The sequence below is a fragment of the Nelumbo nucifera genome, chromosome 5 (assembly GCF_055504915.1).
Source record: "Nelumbo nucifera cultivar China Antique chromosome 5, China Antique-T2T, whole genome shotgun sequence".
In the NCBI taxonomy this organism is placed as follows: domain Eukaryota; kingdom Viridiplantae; phylum Streptophyta; class Magnoliopsida; order Proteales; family Nelumbonaceae; genus Nelumbo; species Nelumbo nucifera.
In genome coordinates, this window is record NC_142653.1 from 83,302,620 (window position 1) to 83,322,199 (window position 19,580).

The 19,580-nt window shown below is 39.4% G+C and overlaps 1 protein-coding gene across 2 annotated transcripts; it reads right to left on the reverse strand.

Annotated features, from left to right (window-relative positions):
• Positions 1 to 8,068, reverse strand: LOC104593750 (uncharacterized). Of its 2 annotated transcripts, none has more exons than XM_010253732.3 (4): positions 7,798 to 8,068; positions 4,859 to 4,911; positions 3,502 to 3,613; positions 1 to 2,151 (listed from the first exon to the last, which is right to left on the reverse strand). In XM_010253732.3, exons 2-4 carry the CDS (start codon positions 4,859 to 4,861, stop codon positions 155 to 157), a joined length of 2,112 nt encoding a protein of 703 aa, XP_010252034.1. In that variant the 5' UTR covers positions 4,862 to 4,911; positions 7,798 to 8,068; the 3' UTR covers positions 1 to 154. The 2 variants fall into 2 exon arrangements, with proteins under 2 accessions (XP_010252034.1, XP_010252033.1); XM_010253731.3 differs by having other exon boundaries at positions 7,769 to 8,066.
• Between the last annotated feature and the right edge of the window lie 11,512 nt (positions 8,069 to 19,580).

Sequence of the window (19,580 nt, forward strand, 5' to 3'; positions counted from 1 at the left end):
TGCAATCATTCAATTTACACATTTCGCTTGAGATCTAACCATTAGAAAGCATACCACTATACCACAATCAATTATAAGAAATATGACAGTTGCCTCATCACGCAAGGGCAGAACAAAAAGAGATAATACATTAAGGCTCGGAAAGACGGATAATCTAGGATGCCAACACTGCCTGGCGCCTGTGCCCAAGAAAAGCCTGACGAAGCTGCTCATACCCGTTCCTGTAATGCTCCAATGAGAAACACAGCTGCCTTATAGCCTCCCGTTTTTCTTCAGCTCCATCCAGGATTACTATTCTCTGCTTCTCAACCTCCTCCTCCAGCTCCTTCACCCTTGATTGGAGCTTGTCCACCTCCTTGCGAGCCACATCAGATCTTTTGATCAACTCCATGTGCTCAATACTTGATTTGTGCAAATTCTCCTCCATATGATGAATCCTGTCATCTCGAGCACTCAATTCGTCCATGAGTGCAAGTATCTTAGCATTGAGTTCATCCCTATCTGATATCAACATATCATATTTCAATTTAAGTGCATCAAAGCTTTTATTCAATACTTCTATATGCTCAGCTTTTTTGGTAATATCTGCCTTCGACTGCTCAATGTCAATCTGCATTTTCATCTTCTCGGATCCATGCTGAGCTTGCATATTAAATTTCTCAGACTCAATCTGCCTTATCTTTTCTTCTAAAGTTTGACCTTTTGATTCCCACCCTTCCAGTTTTGCTTCTAGCATGGCATGCTGAGTTGATAAACTTGAATGTTCAGCCTGGAGACGTGATTTCTCCAGAGAGAAGTTCCGGTTGGCATCTGATATTGCAGCTTGCAATTTCCTTACCTCTTGATCTCGATCTGAAATATCAGCTTTGTATATCATAATCTGCACCTGTAGTTGCAAGATCTCTCTTTTCTCTAATTCAAGTTGAGACTCCAGGGATGCAATATCCTTCCGAGCAGACTCAAGCTCAATCTGTAAAGTAGTTACAGCTTTGGGTGATTCATTCCTCTCCACCTCGTGTTTCAACCTTTCGATCACTTCTTCTGAACAGCATTGTCTTTCATTTGTGATTCTCAGCATTTGCTCCAATGCCTCAATATTGCAATTTCGATCTAAAAGATCGGATTCCAGCACCTTAATCCGACCTACCAACTCTGGTACATGAGGTTCATTATCCTTTGAAGGCGATACCATATCCGCATTGCAATTAGCTTCCAAGTGTCCTCTTTTCCCAAGTTCAAGCTTCAACCTTACTATCTCTTCTTCCTTACTCTGAAGTGCTTCCGTTTTGGTTTTCAGCTCCTCCATCAATACCTCAATCTTGCTATCCGTTACCAAAACATTGGCTTCCAATGCTTCTACCCGTTTTTGCAGCTCTAATACTTGGATTCTCTCTGAATTGACTTCAGTCTCCCGTATCTCAATATCCTTATGTGCTAATTCAAGCTGAACCTGCAAATTATGGGTCTCTTCTGACAATTCATTCTTCAATCTGGCAATCTCTTCTTCTGAAACACGTAGCTTTTCATTTGCAACCACAAGCTCTTCCCCGTACTGTGCAATTCTACCATAAAGGTCTTCATACTTCTCATTTTCCATAACCTTCAATGAGCCTTCTGAATTTTCCTCCTCAACCATCTGAGGCTTCTCATTCATGTGCTGGAGCTCAACATCCACTTCAATTATCCTCTGCTGCAATCCTCCATCACCATTCATCTGTGATTCTGAGTAGTTGTTAATAGATAACGCATCGTCAGTGTCTGAATCAGAATCTGATGAAGACTCATCAACTTCCTTTCTGGAAACATCAGAACTACCACCACCGGAGCCAAGAAAGAAATCAAAACCAGCAGCACGAGGACTAGACTTGCGGCGGATAAGCTTTCTATCAGCCGTTTGCATTGGGGAGACTGGATCTGAGCTGACATCAGAAATGCCAGATCCCTGTGACTGTAGTTCTGAGGGAATGCTCTTACGTAATTCTCCCGTCAAGTGATCATAGCGCTCCGCCAGTGATCTATACATACGATAGAAATCCTCAACATGAGAGATCAGTTGTGGCCTTTTCTCATAATACATCTCAGCCTTCTTTGCAAAGGAGTCTCCTTCCTCTTCTATCAATCTCAACATCCGTTTGACACTCCGGTCCATCTCTGAGATCAAGGGCCTTTTTGTCATTTTCTTGTCTATAGTATTTTGGTCATTCAAATGATTACATGCACATAAGTTTATCAAGTTTACAATTTGGAAATAATGATTCTCAAATTTCAGATAGCTGAAGATAAAGGAGTATGAAAACCATTTATTTAAGGATAAAAAAGGTCAATTTTAGGATCTCCAATAAATATAACTGCCAGAAAAACAATCAAATGATTGTCCCACTTACCCAATTTAGTTTTCCAAGAGAATCTTCCTTTAAGGAAAGTCAAATAAGCCACTATGAAAAAAACCAATGGAAAGTACCATGATGATTGGTATGTACAGTGTAAAACCTTGTATACAGTATTTCTAAACCTTGTATTTTCACTTTACATATTTGTATTTATATTCTTTCCAAACTGAACCTAATGAAAAATTTTGACAGCGAAAAGTACTAGGTTAGGTTATAGTGATCCTTGATATTGACATATTCTTTGCACAAACCATGAAGCATGTTTTGGGTGACTTGGATCATCAGGACCAATGTTTTGGGGCATATCGGCCTGTACCGAAGCTTGCTCTCCTGATTATTTTTTTCTTTGAAACTGATTAGAGAGGTGGGTTTAAGGCTGATCTACCCCCTTAACCAGGTCAGACCCCAATACTTAACGATATGCCCCGTAAATTATAGTTTTGGGTAAGATCATAGTAATCTGTGAGAAGGAAAATGTTGGACTAGCATAGGATTAGAATCTAAGCCATCAAAACAAGCAAATCTTTTGACTGTTTGGAATAAATAGTCAAGGCTGTTTTCCAACTTCCTATGCATGACACATTATCCCATACAGTTGGTTTTTTGTCTTTTTGACTAAAAGAATATTGAACACAAATATTCTTTTACCCCTCACCTATGTTAAGATGTCATGTTTAAAAACGGCCCAAGCTATTTTTCCCAAACAATCAAAGTTTCCCCATAAAAACATGCTTTGGTACTTTGGTGCAGCTAAGGCATGCTTTGGGTTGTTTAGATGATAAGGACTTACCCAAAAATGACGGTCCTATGGATTAGTAGGGCAGAACATAAAATTTCAACATTTCTGATTTATTCCTATAAAAATCAGTGACCTTAGGTGTGAAAGGTCTTAACCAATACTCATTAGTTATTCTAATCTCGAACAGGCAACATTTGCATGTCAGTCTTTGTTAACAAAATTCTGTTATCTTTGTTGCTTCATAACAACAGATGGAGAAAGAGAATTAAAATTGCATCTTATAGTACCTTTTTGCTAATATTTACTTGCTTTTCATCAAAAAGGTTTCATAATTTTCAACAATGAAAGAACATGGCAATTATAGATTCTTACCCTCAAGATTTTCTGCAAGCCATTTAGAATTTTTTGGACTTATGTGACTGTCCCACCACCAAGAATGCGATTTTCTTGACTCCATCCTCTTCATATTCCGCGGGATGTTGGCCTGAAAAACAAAAATGTTTATTTTGGACTTGAGTTTATAAGTGAATATTTTTCAATTTGGTCCAACAAAATAATATTGCTTTTTAAACCCATTAAATAGATGTAGATGTCGTACACTTGGTTTCCACTACTGCACCCCATTTCTGCAAAACAGTGATGCTAAAATGTTGTACCATGGTCCATGTCAAGCAATCTCAAAATGCAACATTGCACCCCTAGGTCCGCAACATTTACTTCTCAACAGTTTTTTAATGGTATTGATATCACAAAGCATGCATCCATATCATAGAATTGTCCTCATTTGTGTCTTTATACTGATCAACAATTCATAATTAGAACCTACTTGTATCGCAATATAAACAGGATTGATTCAAGAAGTATTCAAGTTTGATATTTCTTCCTCACCAAGTCTGCAACATTGGAATCTTTATTTATTTTTGGAGTTTTTTCATTGCCGGAGCCCGGAAGTATGAGCTCCCCACCCCAACTTCTGATGCTGGGATTCCGAAGACCAAGAATTTCTCAATCTTGACTAAAGAGGTTAGGTTCCTACTATGATCTATGCCATTTTTTAGTTGATTTTAAATTTTTATAAATATTCTAGCACATGCCTATTATTAAATTCAAGGGAGAATGACTGCAGGTCAGAATTTTGTAGGCCTACCGTACAGGAGATGAATTCTGCATTGGGTTGCAGAGTACTTAACCCTGCTATTTTATGTCATTCAACGCTGTCATCCAACAAAATTATATTGAAGCCAAGGTGTTAGAGGCTGGGCTGGGCTGTGCCAAATCAAGCTTAGCACCTATGCTAAGGGCTATAGCCCAGGCCCAGCCCAGCACACCCCAAGCCTAAAATATAAACCTGGGCCTGGGCCAGACTTCCAGGCCTATGACTTTAAACACATTATATTAAGCATATAATACATTAAGACAATAAGAACCAAGAAAATCCAAGAACCAAAATAACTTTTACCGGTTTACACCAACTTCAGAACTCTGACAAAGGAAAGATCTATGCTGCTGGAAAGACATGGTACCAGAAGGGCATTGACCGATCAAAACCCCAGTGAATTTGATAAATAACCACCTAAATGGTTACCACTTTTATGATACCAGTTCATTGATTACAAGTTTTTCTGCTATCATGTCTTGCTGGTATCATAGTAGAATCCCAAAGTTTTTTGCTTCACGAAAATGTGAACTCCAACTATAACATGAAAAATAAGCAAAGATTATTGCTCACCATTCAAATCAGCTTAAAGGCGACCTTTAATAGCAGCAACAGGATCTGTTCACCTAAAAGAAAAGAAAAAAAAACACAAATCAATAAAGAATTAATTGGGCATAAAAATTAATGCTGAAGCAAAGAACATATCCCACCCTTCACATACAGTTTGATTTTAATTTTTAAGTTGCCTATGTAAAAGAAGAAAAGATAGCATACGGTAGAACAAAATAATGATGCTTCAGCTACAACTATTTTGGAAGATGCATACAAGGAAGTATTCTACAAGATACAACACGTTTGACAAATAGTGGCACAGTTCGCAGCAAATACGATCATACATATCAATATGCAGGAACCCCTACTCAGGAAGAAAGTTCACTACAAATAATCTGTACCACAACCAATCCCCTCAGAATATACACGGCTAGTTAAAAACAATTATAAAATACACCATGTGCCACAATCAGAAATTTTGAGGTGCTTAACGGTCTAAAAGACTAAAAGAACATTTCTAACACATTAGATGGGAGCCATCCATAATCAATCAGTGCCACACAAGCTTATTTCCGATCGACCATTTTGTAACATTCCTCTTATCCAACCGGTATCAATTTAGACATATTATTCATGTTAATGGCACATTGTAACTAAAGTGAAGTAATAGAGCTCTTTGTAACAAAAATTATGTTGCAAAAAGGTTAAGGCAGTGATTTGAGCTCATCCCATTTTTTATACAAGGGGCACACCCCTAATCATTAGATAGAAAATACATGTTTTAAAAGGCCAAAGTTGCTACTATATGTAACAAACAATGGTTTCATTTTCTTTTCAAGTTGTTGGAAATTGCGTTTGCCGACAGAAGGTAAACCCAAGCCAAGCTGAGTTGCAAATAAGTAGGTAGAGCTGCAAATGAATCAGATAAAATCATTTATATAGCTCCAAATTTGATTTGTTAATGTTCCGATTCAAATCCAAATTTTATCCGTCAGACTCTGATATGAATTTTGAACCTATGACACTTTAATAAAATAGACATTCAAATCAACAGTACAAATAAACACATTAGTTTTAAGAGTAAAGAGGCATATGGTATTAACAGTAGACATAAAAGATGAAGGTCTGATTTACGTAGATTTTTTGTGTGCACTCTCACTCTCACTAAGCACGGAGAGGGGAGAGGGGTTACAGTTTATGAGGTAATAGAAGGTATAGATATAAACATATATATTTAAGGGATAATACCAATATATCTAAGGACAAAAAACCTATATCTCACCCGGTCCCACAGGTAATTAGGAATTTTTACCTGAACTTATTCCCCCTTTGATCACAAAACTACAGGGGCTTGTTAACGGAAGTGGAATTAAGACAGAATTAGTACTTTACCAAAATACAGTTAGTAATAAAATACTAGTTTCACCTCCAAAATGTATATTTTGAAATTGATAAAAAGTACTATCATTTATAACACCTGATACAGTTCTATCATCTCAATTTTTTTATTTTATCTTTTCCTAAACCTGTCTTCAATTTTTCGTTCCCACCTTGATATTGTGGCAGAAAGAAAACTTGTCCCAAGTATGGGGTATAACTGAGGGGATAATTTCAGCAAAAAAAAAATAAAAATGAGTTATCTTTGCCCATGTAATATATAAAGGGCAAAATAGAGTAATGAAAAGTTTCAAATGTAATTTGAACACTTTGTCACTAAAACTGCTAAATGGACAGAATATCTTAAACCACAAACTATGAGGAATGAGACTTTACCAAAAAGACGAACTATGAGGAGTGAGTGGACGAGCAAAAAATAGTAATTAACTTAAATATAATCATATCAGATTTATAATCAATTCAGTCATAAACATTCGAATTTAGAACGCCTTCAGTCAAAATTGGATTCGACTCCAAATTCTTAAAAGCGTGGGGTTAATTAAGGAAAAGAAGGCTAAAGCAAAATAAAGTAATCTAGGGTGAGCCTGACGTCACATTCTTTTATTGCCAAGATGTGACACACAAAAATGCCTAGCTCAGATGTAATTATTGGGGGCTTGGGACTGCCTTACTGCCTTACACAATTAACAGTAGAGTAGAAGCAGAAATATCTGGCTTGGGACTTCACCTTAAAAATAAAAGAAAAAAAAAACTTTTTAGCAAAAAGCCCGCCACAAGGTGAAACCTGAGAGTGAGGAGCAACCACTCATCGAAAGTGCAAGGGCGTGTTACGGTGTTAGCCATAAAGTCTCGAGACCCACGATTCCAGGAAATTCAAAACAGTCCAATTTTGTTTCAAAAGTCGAAATTGCCCAGGAAAAATAAACAGACAAAAATTACGCCATGAATCCCGCAGGTTAAGATGCTGAAATCAACGAACTTAATGCATTTTGTCATTCAATTTAGATCAGAGACAACAAAAACAATATATAATGGAAAAATACTTCTCTTCTTTTTAAGTTTGATAATCAAAAAAAAAATATTTCAGAATAGACATCTCAAGAAGACGACATCGATAATACCCTAAAGGGAGGAAAAAGAAAAGCCAAACAATTCATATCAAGAATGCACGGTTAATACGAGCAAAAGGAAGGGAATGGAAAGATGAAAAATAGTTGAGAATGAGAGGATTTCGACATTTTCAAGCTCAAGCAAGCGCACAGTCAGTGAGAGAGAGAGAGAGGGGACTTACACATCGCAAGTCATCACGCTTTAATGATCAAACCACAGTACGATTAAATGAAAGGAAGGTATCATCTTTCAATAAGAAAAATAAAAGGAACGATTACTGTAGTTTAGGAGCATCACCAAAATCTAACTAATTTGTGGTCGATTAACTCTCCAGAGAAGAAAAAAAGGAAGAGATATCATACAAATGACTTGAAATTAGAAATTCATAAATACATTGAAATGAAAAATGAACGAAAGTCTTACAGAAGCTATTAAAAAAATAGAGCGTCGACCTTTTCTGGCCTTTTTCCCTTTTGTAATCGATCGGTGACTGATCACTTAAGCAGAGGCCTTGGATTCATCGGAAGATAAGTGCGAAAGAAAAGCTAATATGGAACTTTCGAAATGGTGGTGATGTGGGGGCAGAGAAAAAGAGTAGAGATGCTCTTCCCCGGGAAGTCCGTGCGCGTAGAAGGGAAGCTTTAATTCCACATGGGGATTCAATTGAGGGAGTCAATGCTTATTGCTTAAAGGGAAGAAGATGCAGAACAGAAGCCAGTGAATAATGAAGCAAATATTATTACTGAGAAATTTATAAGTCAATCAACCAGAAAAGAATGGAAATCAACGAGAAGGTCTGGGAGGGAGCCCCACTAAACTGTACGTGGGAGAAAATTCGGATGACCATTCTACCCTTAATTCCAAAAGATCGATAACCCGAATCCATGTCAGTAACCGGATCGCAATACGGTTCCATTTAGCCTCCTTTGATATGAAAATAACGTACAGATCCGTGACTGATATAGTGTGAGTATGCATTTTCAAAAAAACAAAAGATATAGTGTGAGTATGACAGTGTGAATGTCATGCCCAGTTGTCTTAATTTGAAGATGGATTCAATGTATTACAAAGCCCATCTGATCCATTTCTTTTGGGTTAGGCCTTGGGGGGGGGGGGATAGCGAATATTGGGGTCCGATAATTTTGTTCATTTACGGGGGCACTTTGGTAATTGAGTATAAGAGATGTAGAAAAAGAAATAAAGAACGAAAGCGTATAGGTGTGGGACCTCAGAACATTTGTCGTGACATGCGAACTGAGGAACAACTGGACCTCTGCAGGCGGGAAAAAAAATTATTGTTTTAAAAGTTCAAAAAAAATTGCGGTCTACCCAAGATCAAATGAAAGGTTCAAAAAATTAAGGCGTAAAACGAGAGCGAATCTGCTGCTCTTAACACAGGGCGCCTCACACCGATTTTACAGACATTCTACCATGCATTTGGAATATCTCAGTCATTATTTATAAGAGATGTTCTCAATACATGATGAAAGATGCATGTGAGGTCGGTATCAGGCGCCTTATGTGAGGAGCTGAGGAGCAGATCCCAATTAATGTGTAACGCCTTCTCAGATGGGCCGACATGAAGCCGAGCTCGGTTTTAATACCACGTGATTATCGTATCGTAGCCATGTGTAACGCCCGATGGGAATGGAAACATTTTTAATCTTTAATCCATTAGTCCATACAGGCCTTGGCTAGGCCATAATAATTAACTCAAAATATGTTAATAACATTATATAATGTAAAATGTGAAGGATAGTATCTAAAACTCATGCTAATTTTTTGGCATTTTTCTTAAAAATCATCATGTTGTTCCTAAACCTTGACAAAGCCCCTTATCCAAAACTCACCTTCCGTTAAAATTTTTGTTAGGTTACTGTTAGTGATCATTAATAGAATTTGTACATGTATTTAAGTATTTTATATCTCTAAATTACCTTTAAATGATAATTCAATTTTATTAAATATTTTTATGACAAAGTTATCCCTGACTACTTACGACCTGCGTAGGTAGGGGTGGATTCGAGACGAGTCGAGCCAAATAGTACGAAGCTCAAGCTCGGCTGACCAAGGTTGTACTACCTCGAATTCGAGCTCGGTTTGAGCTAGAACCTTGAGCTCAAGCTCGGCTTGAGAAAAAATGTTTTATACAAATAAAATATATATAATATTTTTTATATGATATTTAAAAAATTAAGAATTATAATAATTAGTTATTTATTATATATAAAAATAAAAATATTATATATATAATATTTTTTTATTATATATATTATTTTTAATAATTTTATATTATTAATTATTATTATTGTTATTGATATTTAAAAATTTAAGATTTATAATAATTAGTTATTTATTATATATAAAAATAAGAATATTATATATATAATATTTTTTATTATATCTATTATTTTTAATAATTGTATATTATTAATAATTATTATTATTATTATTATTATTATTATTATTAGTATTATTATAGGTATGTATGTATGTATATGTAGTTATTCGCGCTCGGCTCGATTATTAAACGAGCTTGTAAATTAGGCTCGAGATCGGCTCAAAGCTCGGTTGAAATCAAGCGGAGCCGAGCTCGAATAGCTTGTGAAGAGCTCGGCTTGTGACCACCCCTATGTCTAGGCCTTGGTTTGAATTAGGAGTAATTTTGTCGTGAAAAATATTTAATAAGTGATTCGCCATTCAGGGGTAGTTTGGTCATGTACTCAAATGCTTATGTGAAAAACTTATGTTAATAATCACCAGTGGTGAACTAACTGAAATCTTAACGGAATGTGAGTTTTAGACAATAAAACTCACCTATAGATGGCTGTTTGGGGGCTTTGAAAACTCATATTCAGTTTAAGAGAAATGTGAAAAAGTCATGGTGAATTTTAAATAATATCCCAAAAAAATTAATCAATGAAAAATTGAAACGTCACATGTAACATTTTAACATTGTGAAAATCTTTAGTATATTTGGGCAATTGTATCTTGTGAAACAAAGACTATGTAACGTCTTTAATCTTACTACAAATGTAAAGTCTACAAAATTAAGTTTGGTAGAATTTTCTCTCATTCTTTCTTAATGAGTGATATAAGGGGATGTTTTGTTCCATTGTTGTTTATTGAATAAATGTTTTATGCATTGTTTGTCTTGAAAAATGAGAAAAGTGGTTGAAAATTGATTATTAATGTCTTTTTACAACTAAGCACCATTAGATTCCACCTATTTGTATTTATATTCCTTCCAAATTGAGCCTAAGGATCCATTTGGAAGGAGTACAACACAAAACCTTGTTTTTTGTATATATTTGTACCGTACATATTTGTATTTATACTCCTTCCAAATTGAGTCTAAGTGCCACACAACTATACAAGATTTTACCCTCTACAAATTTGCATTTATACTCCTTCCAAACTGAGCCTAAAGGGAATGTAGGAAATGTCATTTTTTAACTTTTTTTTTTCTAATAATAGCTCTCACATAACCCCAAGACAAATGTTTTTCTAATAATCATACATCTCAACCAAACAACGACTTAAGCTCTACTTGGCATTGACTCTCGCACTGACTTTCTAGTAAATGGCATAGAACCCAAGACCATCCAAGTCCGGCACATTTAATATCCCCAATATAAAAAGAAAAAGACAAAGAAATCACTATTTGTTATGTAGAATTCCAAAATATTGGGAAGGGGATTTTTTCACCATTTAATACTTGACCTTTGAGTGATAATGAGTGATCATGGGCATGGTCCAAATCCGCTCCTCCCAAAATGCTCCTAACACCAACCTTACACAACATGTTCCAGCCGCACATCAAGAACATTTCTTATACTTAAGAGTGTGTTGTTATTCATAGGGAGATGTCCCCAATACATAATGGGATGTATTGTGAGGTGTGAGGTGTGGGTTCTATGAGGACCAAATCCTGATTCGGCTTAGCACTTATCATTATCACTAAAGCTTAAGCTTGGACCCAACTTTTAGGCCCATGACTAAATATCATCATCACCATCCAAGCCTTCTTCCAAATAAATAGGGTCGACCACATGAATTCTCTTTCACTATTCCATTATGTGTGATGCCATATTCGTTGTTAAATTATTAACACTTAAACCGTTTCTTACTACTTCGACTCATGTCCTTTTTGGTCTATCCCTACCTCTTCTAATCCATTCAACTTGCAATAGATTCCTTAGCCCAAACTTGAAAACTTCTGGGTCAGTCTATGCCAAATAGGAATGATGGCCCCTAGTTATAATTAGGGATGTGCCTCGGGTCCCCTGATAAAAAACTAAGATATGCCTAAATAACTAGGGTATATACAAAAGAGTGGAGGGGGAGGATGACTTTTCAGGTTGTGGTCTGGAGGCAAATACCATCATTTTATGATAAAGATTAAAACAAGTTTCAGTTTATCCCACTTCACATGTAATGCGACACTAGACACAAACTGAATGAGAGTGCAAGACAAGTGCAGCATATCTCCTACTCAAACAAAATAGTCATCAATAGTCATAAGCATGTGGCTTTGGCTCAGTTTGGAAGGAGTACAAATGCAAATTTGTAGAGTACAAAATCTTCTATTTTGTATGTATCTGCACTGTACATATTTGTATTTGTACTCCTTCCAAACTGAGCCAAGGGATGTCTAGTACAATGGCGTTGTATTGCCCTTGGATTTTGGGCTGATCAATTCAGATTTGGGAGAATTGTGTTAACATATCATATATGAATATCATTTCAACTAGAAAAATGCATGTGCATGTGAAACATCAAACTTGACATTTTAGGTAAAAACAACAATTCAAATTGTTCTCAAAACATTTCAAGTAGAAAAATATCTCTTACACAAATTTGTAACTTGTATTGATCAACTCAAATGCAATTTGTACTAAACACCTCTCTAGTCATGACTAACAAGTGAATCACCTATGGTCTAACATGATCAATTTTAGTACCATTGCCTACATTGAAAATGTATTGTCTACTAAAAATTCGATTAACAGACCACCTTATAATTTGGGCCTAATTAGAATCAAAGATACCATCCAAGCCTTAATAAATATATTTTTTCCAGAACAAAAATGCCGGAAGATATATGACTAGCAATGAGAGCAAATCTATTATGATTAAAATATTTAATGATAGATAATGATTAATACATTAATAATGGATAATAATTCCTATGAGATAGCGAAATATACTAATACTTAAATATTTATTATTAAGTAACCCATCAATATCTCTCATAAGGAACTTGTGAGATGCATTAGTCAATTTCAACTCATATTCACCATTATCTAAACCTTCTTCCAACTAGATGGGGCCAGTTACATATATCTAATCTCACCATTCTATTCTGTTTAGTGTCATATGCATCATTAAACTATAGACACTTAAATCATTTCTTATTATTTCCACCCAAATCCTTTTTATTTTGCCTCTAGCTCTTTTAACCCTTTCAACTTGTAACATATCACTTTTCTAACATGTGTTATAGATGGTCTTCCATGCATGTGAACAAACCATTTCAATTTAATTTCTCTCATTCAATTATCTATTAAAGCTATTTCTATGTTTCATTATATGACTTCATTTCTAATCCCATCCTTTTTGGTTTTACCACTCATCCATCTAAGCATTCACATTTCTACCACACTTGTTTTCACTAACCAATTTCAAGTATTAATATATTTAGTAATAGATAATGTCATAATGATTTATATATGGGGTCAGCTACATGAATCATGTTTAGACATTATCCATTGTTAAATTATGAGTGCTTAAATCATTTCTTATTAAAGTGACCATGGCCTTGGTGGTCTACCACTAGACCTTCTAGCCCCTTCAACTTATTACCTTTTCATGTGTTCGTTGTAGGTAATCTTCTATGCATGTATTGTTGAACTACCTAAGTATACTTTCTCACATTTTATCACCTATTAGAGCTAGTTTTAAGTTCCTTTAAATGACTTTGGCATATCATTTCTTGACTACCCAATACGTTAATCCACACAATATTGTTGACCTTACAACTGTTTTATAGATTTTTCCTTTAACCTAAACCTAAGTGGTATTCACCTATCACACGAGACTCCAAATGCACCCCTCCGTTTCATCCACCTTACTCTAATTCTATGGGTGGCATCCTCCTTAATATTTTTCTTGTTATGAAATGTTGAACCAAGGCACTAAAAAAGGTTGCATTGAATTATCTCTTGGTATCAAATCCTAATTGTACCATAATTTGCACTCCGACTATTATTAAAATTTGAGGCTCGGTTTGGAAAGAGTATAAATACAAATATGTATATGTAAATGCATACAAAATAATACAAAATACAAGGTTTTTCACTCTCCATAAAGAGGTTAGAGTGGTGGAGTTGATGGACTATGATGTGATTTTCTCTAATGCCTTTCGTGAACCTAACCAGGCAGTTGATTGGTTGGCAAAACATGCTCTTGATTCAGATTCTCCTATTAGCAATTCTCTCCCCATGCTTCTTAGGCCTCTAGAGTTCATTTGTTGGTGCAATTTTTGGGGAAGAGCTACCCCCAAGCTTGTGTAGTTCACCTTTACTCTACAAAAAAAAATACATATGTTTTGTTTTCTCTTACTTAATTTAAAACCTCTAGTTTTTAAGGTATTTATCCATAAACCTAACTCTACACTTAGTCCTTCATTCCTTTTATTGATTGAAACTGATGTAGAGCGATCTGATTACTCCCTGTTGGAGGATGATCTGGCTTCCAGTCGGGCAGTGAGTTAGGTGAATCTGCAAGACAGTGAATCAAAGAACCCGGGGTGAATCTGGCTAACCCGGCGATGTTGCTCCGATGCTTAAGTCAGTAAACTGTGTTGCGAGCTGAAAAGCTTTGAGAGCTAGAGAGCTAGAGAGAAGAAAAATCACGCATACCTTGTGTCATTGAGGTTGGTGCCTTTATATAGTTGAGCCCTTGCGGGTTTTGCGGACCGGTTCCAGGATCTTCATCCTGATGGGATCGTTTCCGCTTTAATTGGGGGGTAACGTTATCAATTAATAAAGATTATCAATTCCGCCCGATCCAGGCGGGGAGAAGATAAGCTTGTCGTTACGCGGCGTGATCCCGTGAGGTTCGGAGTTTGTTGGAGAGGCTTCCGGGATCGTTATGTGATGGTCCAGGTCGGTAGCCCCGAGCTGATACTTTAGTCTTTTAGTTTCGAACTTGATTGGGTGTCGAGGTGCCTCGATGCCGAGGTGACTATGTGCCGAGGTGACCCTGAGCCGAGGTGACCTTGTGTCGAGGTGACCCTGTGCTGAGGTGATTGAATACCCGATCTCAATTGTTGTGAACTAGGCATGCCAGGCTAATCTGTCATATCTTAGTTAGTTTGTGTCCACGTGTCCCCTTTTTGCTAGGTCGGGCCAAATCACCCTTCACTAATTGCCCCCACTCCCCGAGCCAGGGGTCTTAACCTGGTGCGGGGAGTTCATGACGAGTCCATGTGGATTTGGCACGAGGTCTAGGCGGTTTGACGAGCGAATCATTGGTCGGACTAGTTCGGCCGCTCGGATCAACCAGGAATAACCCATGTTGCGTTAGGTGTACACGCGGACATCAAAACACGCACTAAACCGATTTCAACCTCGGGGGTCGTGCAACCGGTTTTCCTAGGAGTCGTTGGATCGTGACGATCTCGACCGTTGATTCCCAGACACACCAGCTATAAATAGGGGGTAAGGGACTCATTTTCTTCACCATATGTGAAATTTTTTTATTTTCCTAATTTCACGGAAGAAAGGATTCACTCTTTTATTCTGTTGATAGAGGGTTCATGATTACTAATCATGAAAATAGGTAAAAAAAATGGATCAGGAGGAAAAAAGTAATTCTCCGAAACTTCTGATTCTTCCTACAATTGGATCTTATGTCACCAAAGAAAGCCCTTTTCTTTCTTCTTTTCTTATTTGTATTTGGATTCCGATAAACTAAATACTTGTTCGCCACAAAAAAATAATTGAACTTAATGCTCTACTTGATTGAATTTTCCGCTAATCTTCAATCTGAGGTCGCGTTCGAGTCCTTCAGTTCGGTGTCTTTCTGAGGTCGTCTTCCTTTCTCCGGTCTTTCTTTTGGTGAGTCTTCCCTAGCTCTCTTTTTCGATTCTGCGTCTTTCCATTATGTCTAGCTTTAGTTTCGATAGCCTTTTAGATGGGAGTAGTGAATCCGCTGGAGCCGAAGTGGGTACCTCGGCTCAGGCCGTATAACTTCATCCTGCCGAGGAGGTTGCTTCGGGTCAGGATGCGTCTGTGGTCCTCCCGAGGTGGACTCACCCCGAGGGGAGCGAGAGGCCTCTGGTAATCTGGCTTCCACCTCGCATCGAGGTCGGTTGCTAGATAACTTTGGCCCGTCAACAATGACTACGGATAGGCTCTTATCCCTAGTAGCCCGGTATAGACTTCCAAACAACCTCATCTACAGTATCCCCTTAGGTAATTAACCTTGGGAGGACGGTCACGACGAGATCGTGATCTTCGAGGAACAGCTCGTAGCTGGTCCTCGTCTTCCACTTCACCCTTCGATAGTTGAAGTCATAAAGTTGTTCAACATTACCATAGACCAGTTGCACCCGAACTCCATCTGCAACATCGTAGGCACCATTTCTCTTTTCCACGACTACAACCTTCCTCTCGACCTCGACATCTTTTCCTCTATTCTTTCCATTAAAAAGAATATGTCCTGTGTTCTGCCCGAGCATAGGCAAACTTATTACCTGTCACCTCGTCCTGGCTTCAAACTCTTGCATGAGCTCCCAAACAATGTCCCACCCTGGAAGAGGCGCTACTTTGTGATCCGCAACACTGAGGGGTGGCCTTTCCTGACCCATTGGATGGAAGCCATCCAGGACCCCGATGTCCAGTTGGACCTAAAGACAAGGGAGGCACTCCGATCTTGGGCGGAGCTCATGCAGGCCGGTCTGAGTCCTGGTAGGTTGTTCATTGTATTTCCTTTGTTTTATTTTCGGTATTGATCTGACAGTTTGTTCTTGTTGCAGCTATCATGGACATCCCCGCGAACGAACTCTTCGGGAGTATGAAGAAGGGGAAGAAAAAGCGAGCTTCAAAAAGAGCTCGCGTTGAGTCCCTGTTGGCTGTCGTTCCAGAGCCCGAGCAGCCATCAACCACCAAGCAACCTCCTGTGATAGACCTAGTCGAAGAGGAATCAGGAAAGCTCTCCCCGCCCCGCCGCCCCGGCAACTGCCGCTTCTTCAGGCAGCGATGACGCAGCTCGAAGCATTCTGACTCTAAAATACAGCCTCCTCAAGAGCAAAGGCACAGTGTATGCCGAGGAAGTTGCCAGCTGGGCCGAATTGCCGGTTGCTCAGCTCGAAGCCCGAGCGGCTACTCACTGCATAGTGGTAATTTTTCGAACTTTCTTCGATTTGTCTTGTACTTAGCTTTTTATATGCTAACGCTTGTTTTCTTCTCTTGGTAGGTGAATTTCACCATCCACGCCTTGGCTTATCAGTCCGAGGTGAACTTGAAGCGGGCCCTCACAGCGGAGGAATCTTCCCGCAAGGCCCACACCGAGCTGAACTTAGCCCGCAATGACAATAACCAACTGAAAAAGGACGTGCGGGCTAAGAAAGAGTTGATCACGTTGCTAATATCCGAGAAGAAGGAGCTCGAAGAGCGTGACACAGCCTTGAAGAGGGAGCTTGCGGAGCGAGAGGTGGAGAACCTCGAGGCTCACGTGAAAGAGAAAACTGAGATACTCCTTCAAGCAATCGAGGAGGCCAAGGTCAAGGCTGTCAAGGAGTTCAAGCCTTCGGCGGAGTACCGGAGGGAGATGGTCGAGGTGGGGATGGCGAGCTACTACAAAGGTTTTAAATTTAGCAGGTGGCTAACCCAACGTGAGTTCCCCCAACTTGACCTCAGTGCCATAGCTATTTCACGGGTCACAGAGGAGATGTTCGTCGAAGCTGCCCAAAATTCAGACTCCGAAGCAGAAAGCGACGACGACCTGTTCGATGATGAGGAGGAGACCAGTGCTAGCGAAGCCTTTACCAAGGATGAGGAGCCCCGTATACTCCGAGCCTAGTTTCTCTTTTTTTTGTACCCAAAACTTTACGTCAATGAAATACAAGTATTTTGGCTATCTCTATGCAAGAAACTTTCTAAGTGTAAATAACTTCCGAATTGGTGAACTAAACCAAATAGGAGAAAAATTTTTCCAAGTGTTGGTTACCCCGAACTGTTGAGCTAACGAGCTGGACTCCGAGTAGGGGTAATTTCGCATCATTGTACGCCGAGGTGGGCAGACACTGTAGGGTATATACCCAACCTATCTGCACACGGGCTACTCGCTCAGGTGTCAGTTATCCCATAGTGCCGAGGCATTAGGCTTGGCTCCAAATGGGACCAACCTATTGTTTATATGCCGAGGTGGGGTAGACATAGTAGGGTTTGTACCTGAACTGTCTATGCCTTAGGCATGAGAACTGATTTTCCTATGACGAAGAGGCGAATAGGACTTGTTTGCCTATGCCGAAGAGGCGACTAGGACTTGTTCGCCCATGCCGAAGAGGCGATTGGGAGTTACTCGCCCATGCCAAAGAGGCGACTAGGACTTATCGTAGTGCCGAGGTTTTATGTCAGCTCAGCATCATGGCCCTTAGGTTTCTAAGAGTGACTCACAGTCCTTTTTCCAGTTCGGTGATCACAAGTAATATATTCTTAGGTTCTCGATGTTCCACACTCGAGCTACTTGCTTCCCCTCTAGAGTCTCGAGCTCATACATACCTTCCCCGAATACCCGTTTTACTCGGTCCGAGCTTACCGACACCGGGCTTAGGTACCATAACCTTCCGAAGAACCAGGTCGTCAACACGAAAGTGTCACTTTTTGACCCGGGCGTTATAGTACCGAGCTACTCTTTGTTGGTAAGCTACAATCCGGATGCATGTCAGGTCTCGTACTTCTTTCACCAGGTCCAGGTTAGTACGAAGCTCGTCATCATTTGTCTCTTCGTTGTAGGCCTCCAAGCGTAGTGTAGGCACCTCGATTTCTGCTGGGATCACCGCTTCTGTGCCATAAGTGAGGTTAAAAAGAGTCTCACCTGCGGCAGTCTTGATGGTAGTCCGTTAGGCCCAGAGTACACTGGGCAGTTCATCTACCCACAATCCTTTGGCTCGAGCTAAAGGAGGTTTCAGTCCGCAAAGTATGACTCTGTTGGTGACTTCCGCTTGCCCGTTCGCCTGGGGGTGTGCCACCGAGGTGAAATTTTGCTGAATTCCCATTTCGGCACACCAATTCTGAAACTTAATACCCTCGAATTGCTTTCCGTTGTGGGAGATGAGTACCCGAGGTAGCCCGAAGTGACACACTATGTTCTTTCAAAAGAAGTTTTGTATGTTGTGGGCTGTGATTGTTGCTAGAGGTTCAGGTTACACCCACTTCGTAAAATAGTCTACTGCTATGACTAGAAACTTCCTCTGCCTTGTCACCGGTGGGAATGGGCCAAGTATGTCGATTCCCCATTGTGCGAAGGGTCACAGACTAGTGAGGTATCTTAGATCGGCAGCAGATCGGTGGTGGATGTTAGCGTGCCTCTGACACTTATCACACTTCTTGACGAGCTCGAGTGCGTTTGCCTTCATCGTAGGCTAGTAGTAGCCCTGCCGTAATGCCTTTTGTGCGAGAGGTCTGCCCCCCAAGTGTCCGCCGCACAAGCCTCCATGGGTGTTGCGGAGTACGTACTCGGCCTTTGAGGGTCGCAAGTAGCGCAAATAGGGGAGCGTGAAGGACCTTTTGTACAGTTGTCCGTCTATAATGACGTACTTAGCCAATTGACTCTCTACCCTTCTGGCCGCATTGCGTTCTGCAGGGAGGGTCCCGTGAAGCAGGTAACTCACGAGTGGGTCGATCCAGCTCGGTTCTTCTTGTACTACTGGAGCGACCTCTACTACCCCCCCGAGAATGCTAGGTCGAGGTAAGTCCTCTTTATACACGGTCTGCATGGTGTTGCAGCTTGTGCTACTAATCGGGACAAGGCATCAGCCTCAGCGTTCTCGGACCTCAGAATCTGTTGGATGAAGTAGGAAATGAAGCCGCACAGGATCTCCCTAACTTTGGCCATGTAAGCAACCATGGTGGGGTAACGGGCTTCATACTCGCCGTTGACTTGGTTGACTATGAGTTGAGAGTCATTGCATATGACGAGGTGCTTTGTCTTCATTTCCCTTGCT

Excerpts from the sequence above, each read along its gene's own strand:
- LOC104593750 (XM_010253732.3), bottom strand. Across the intron at positions 2,152-3,501 it reads GCTTGCAGAAAATCTTGAGG|AGATGGACCGGAGTGTCAAA; the intron begins GTAAGAATCTAT and ends CCTTGATCTCAG.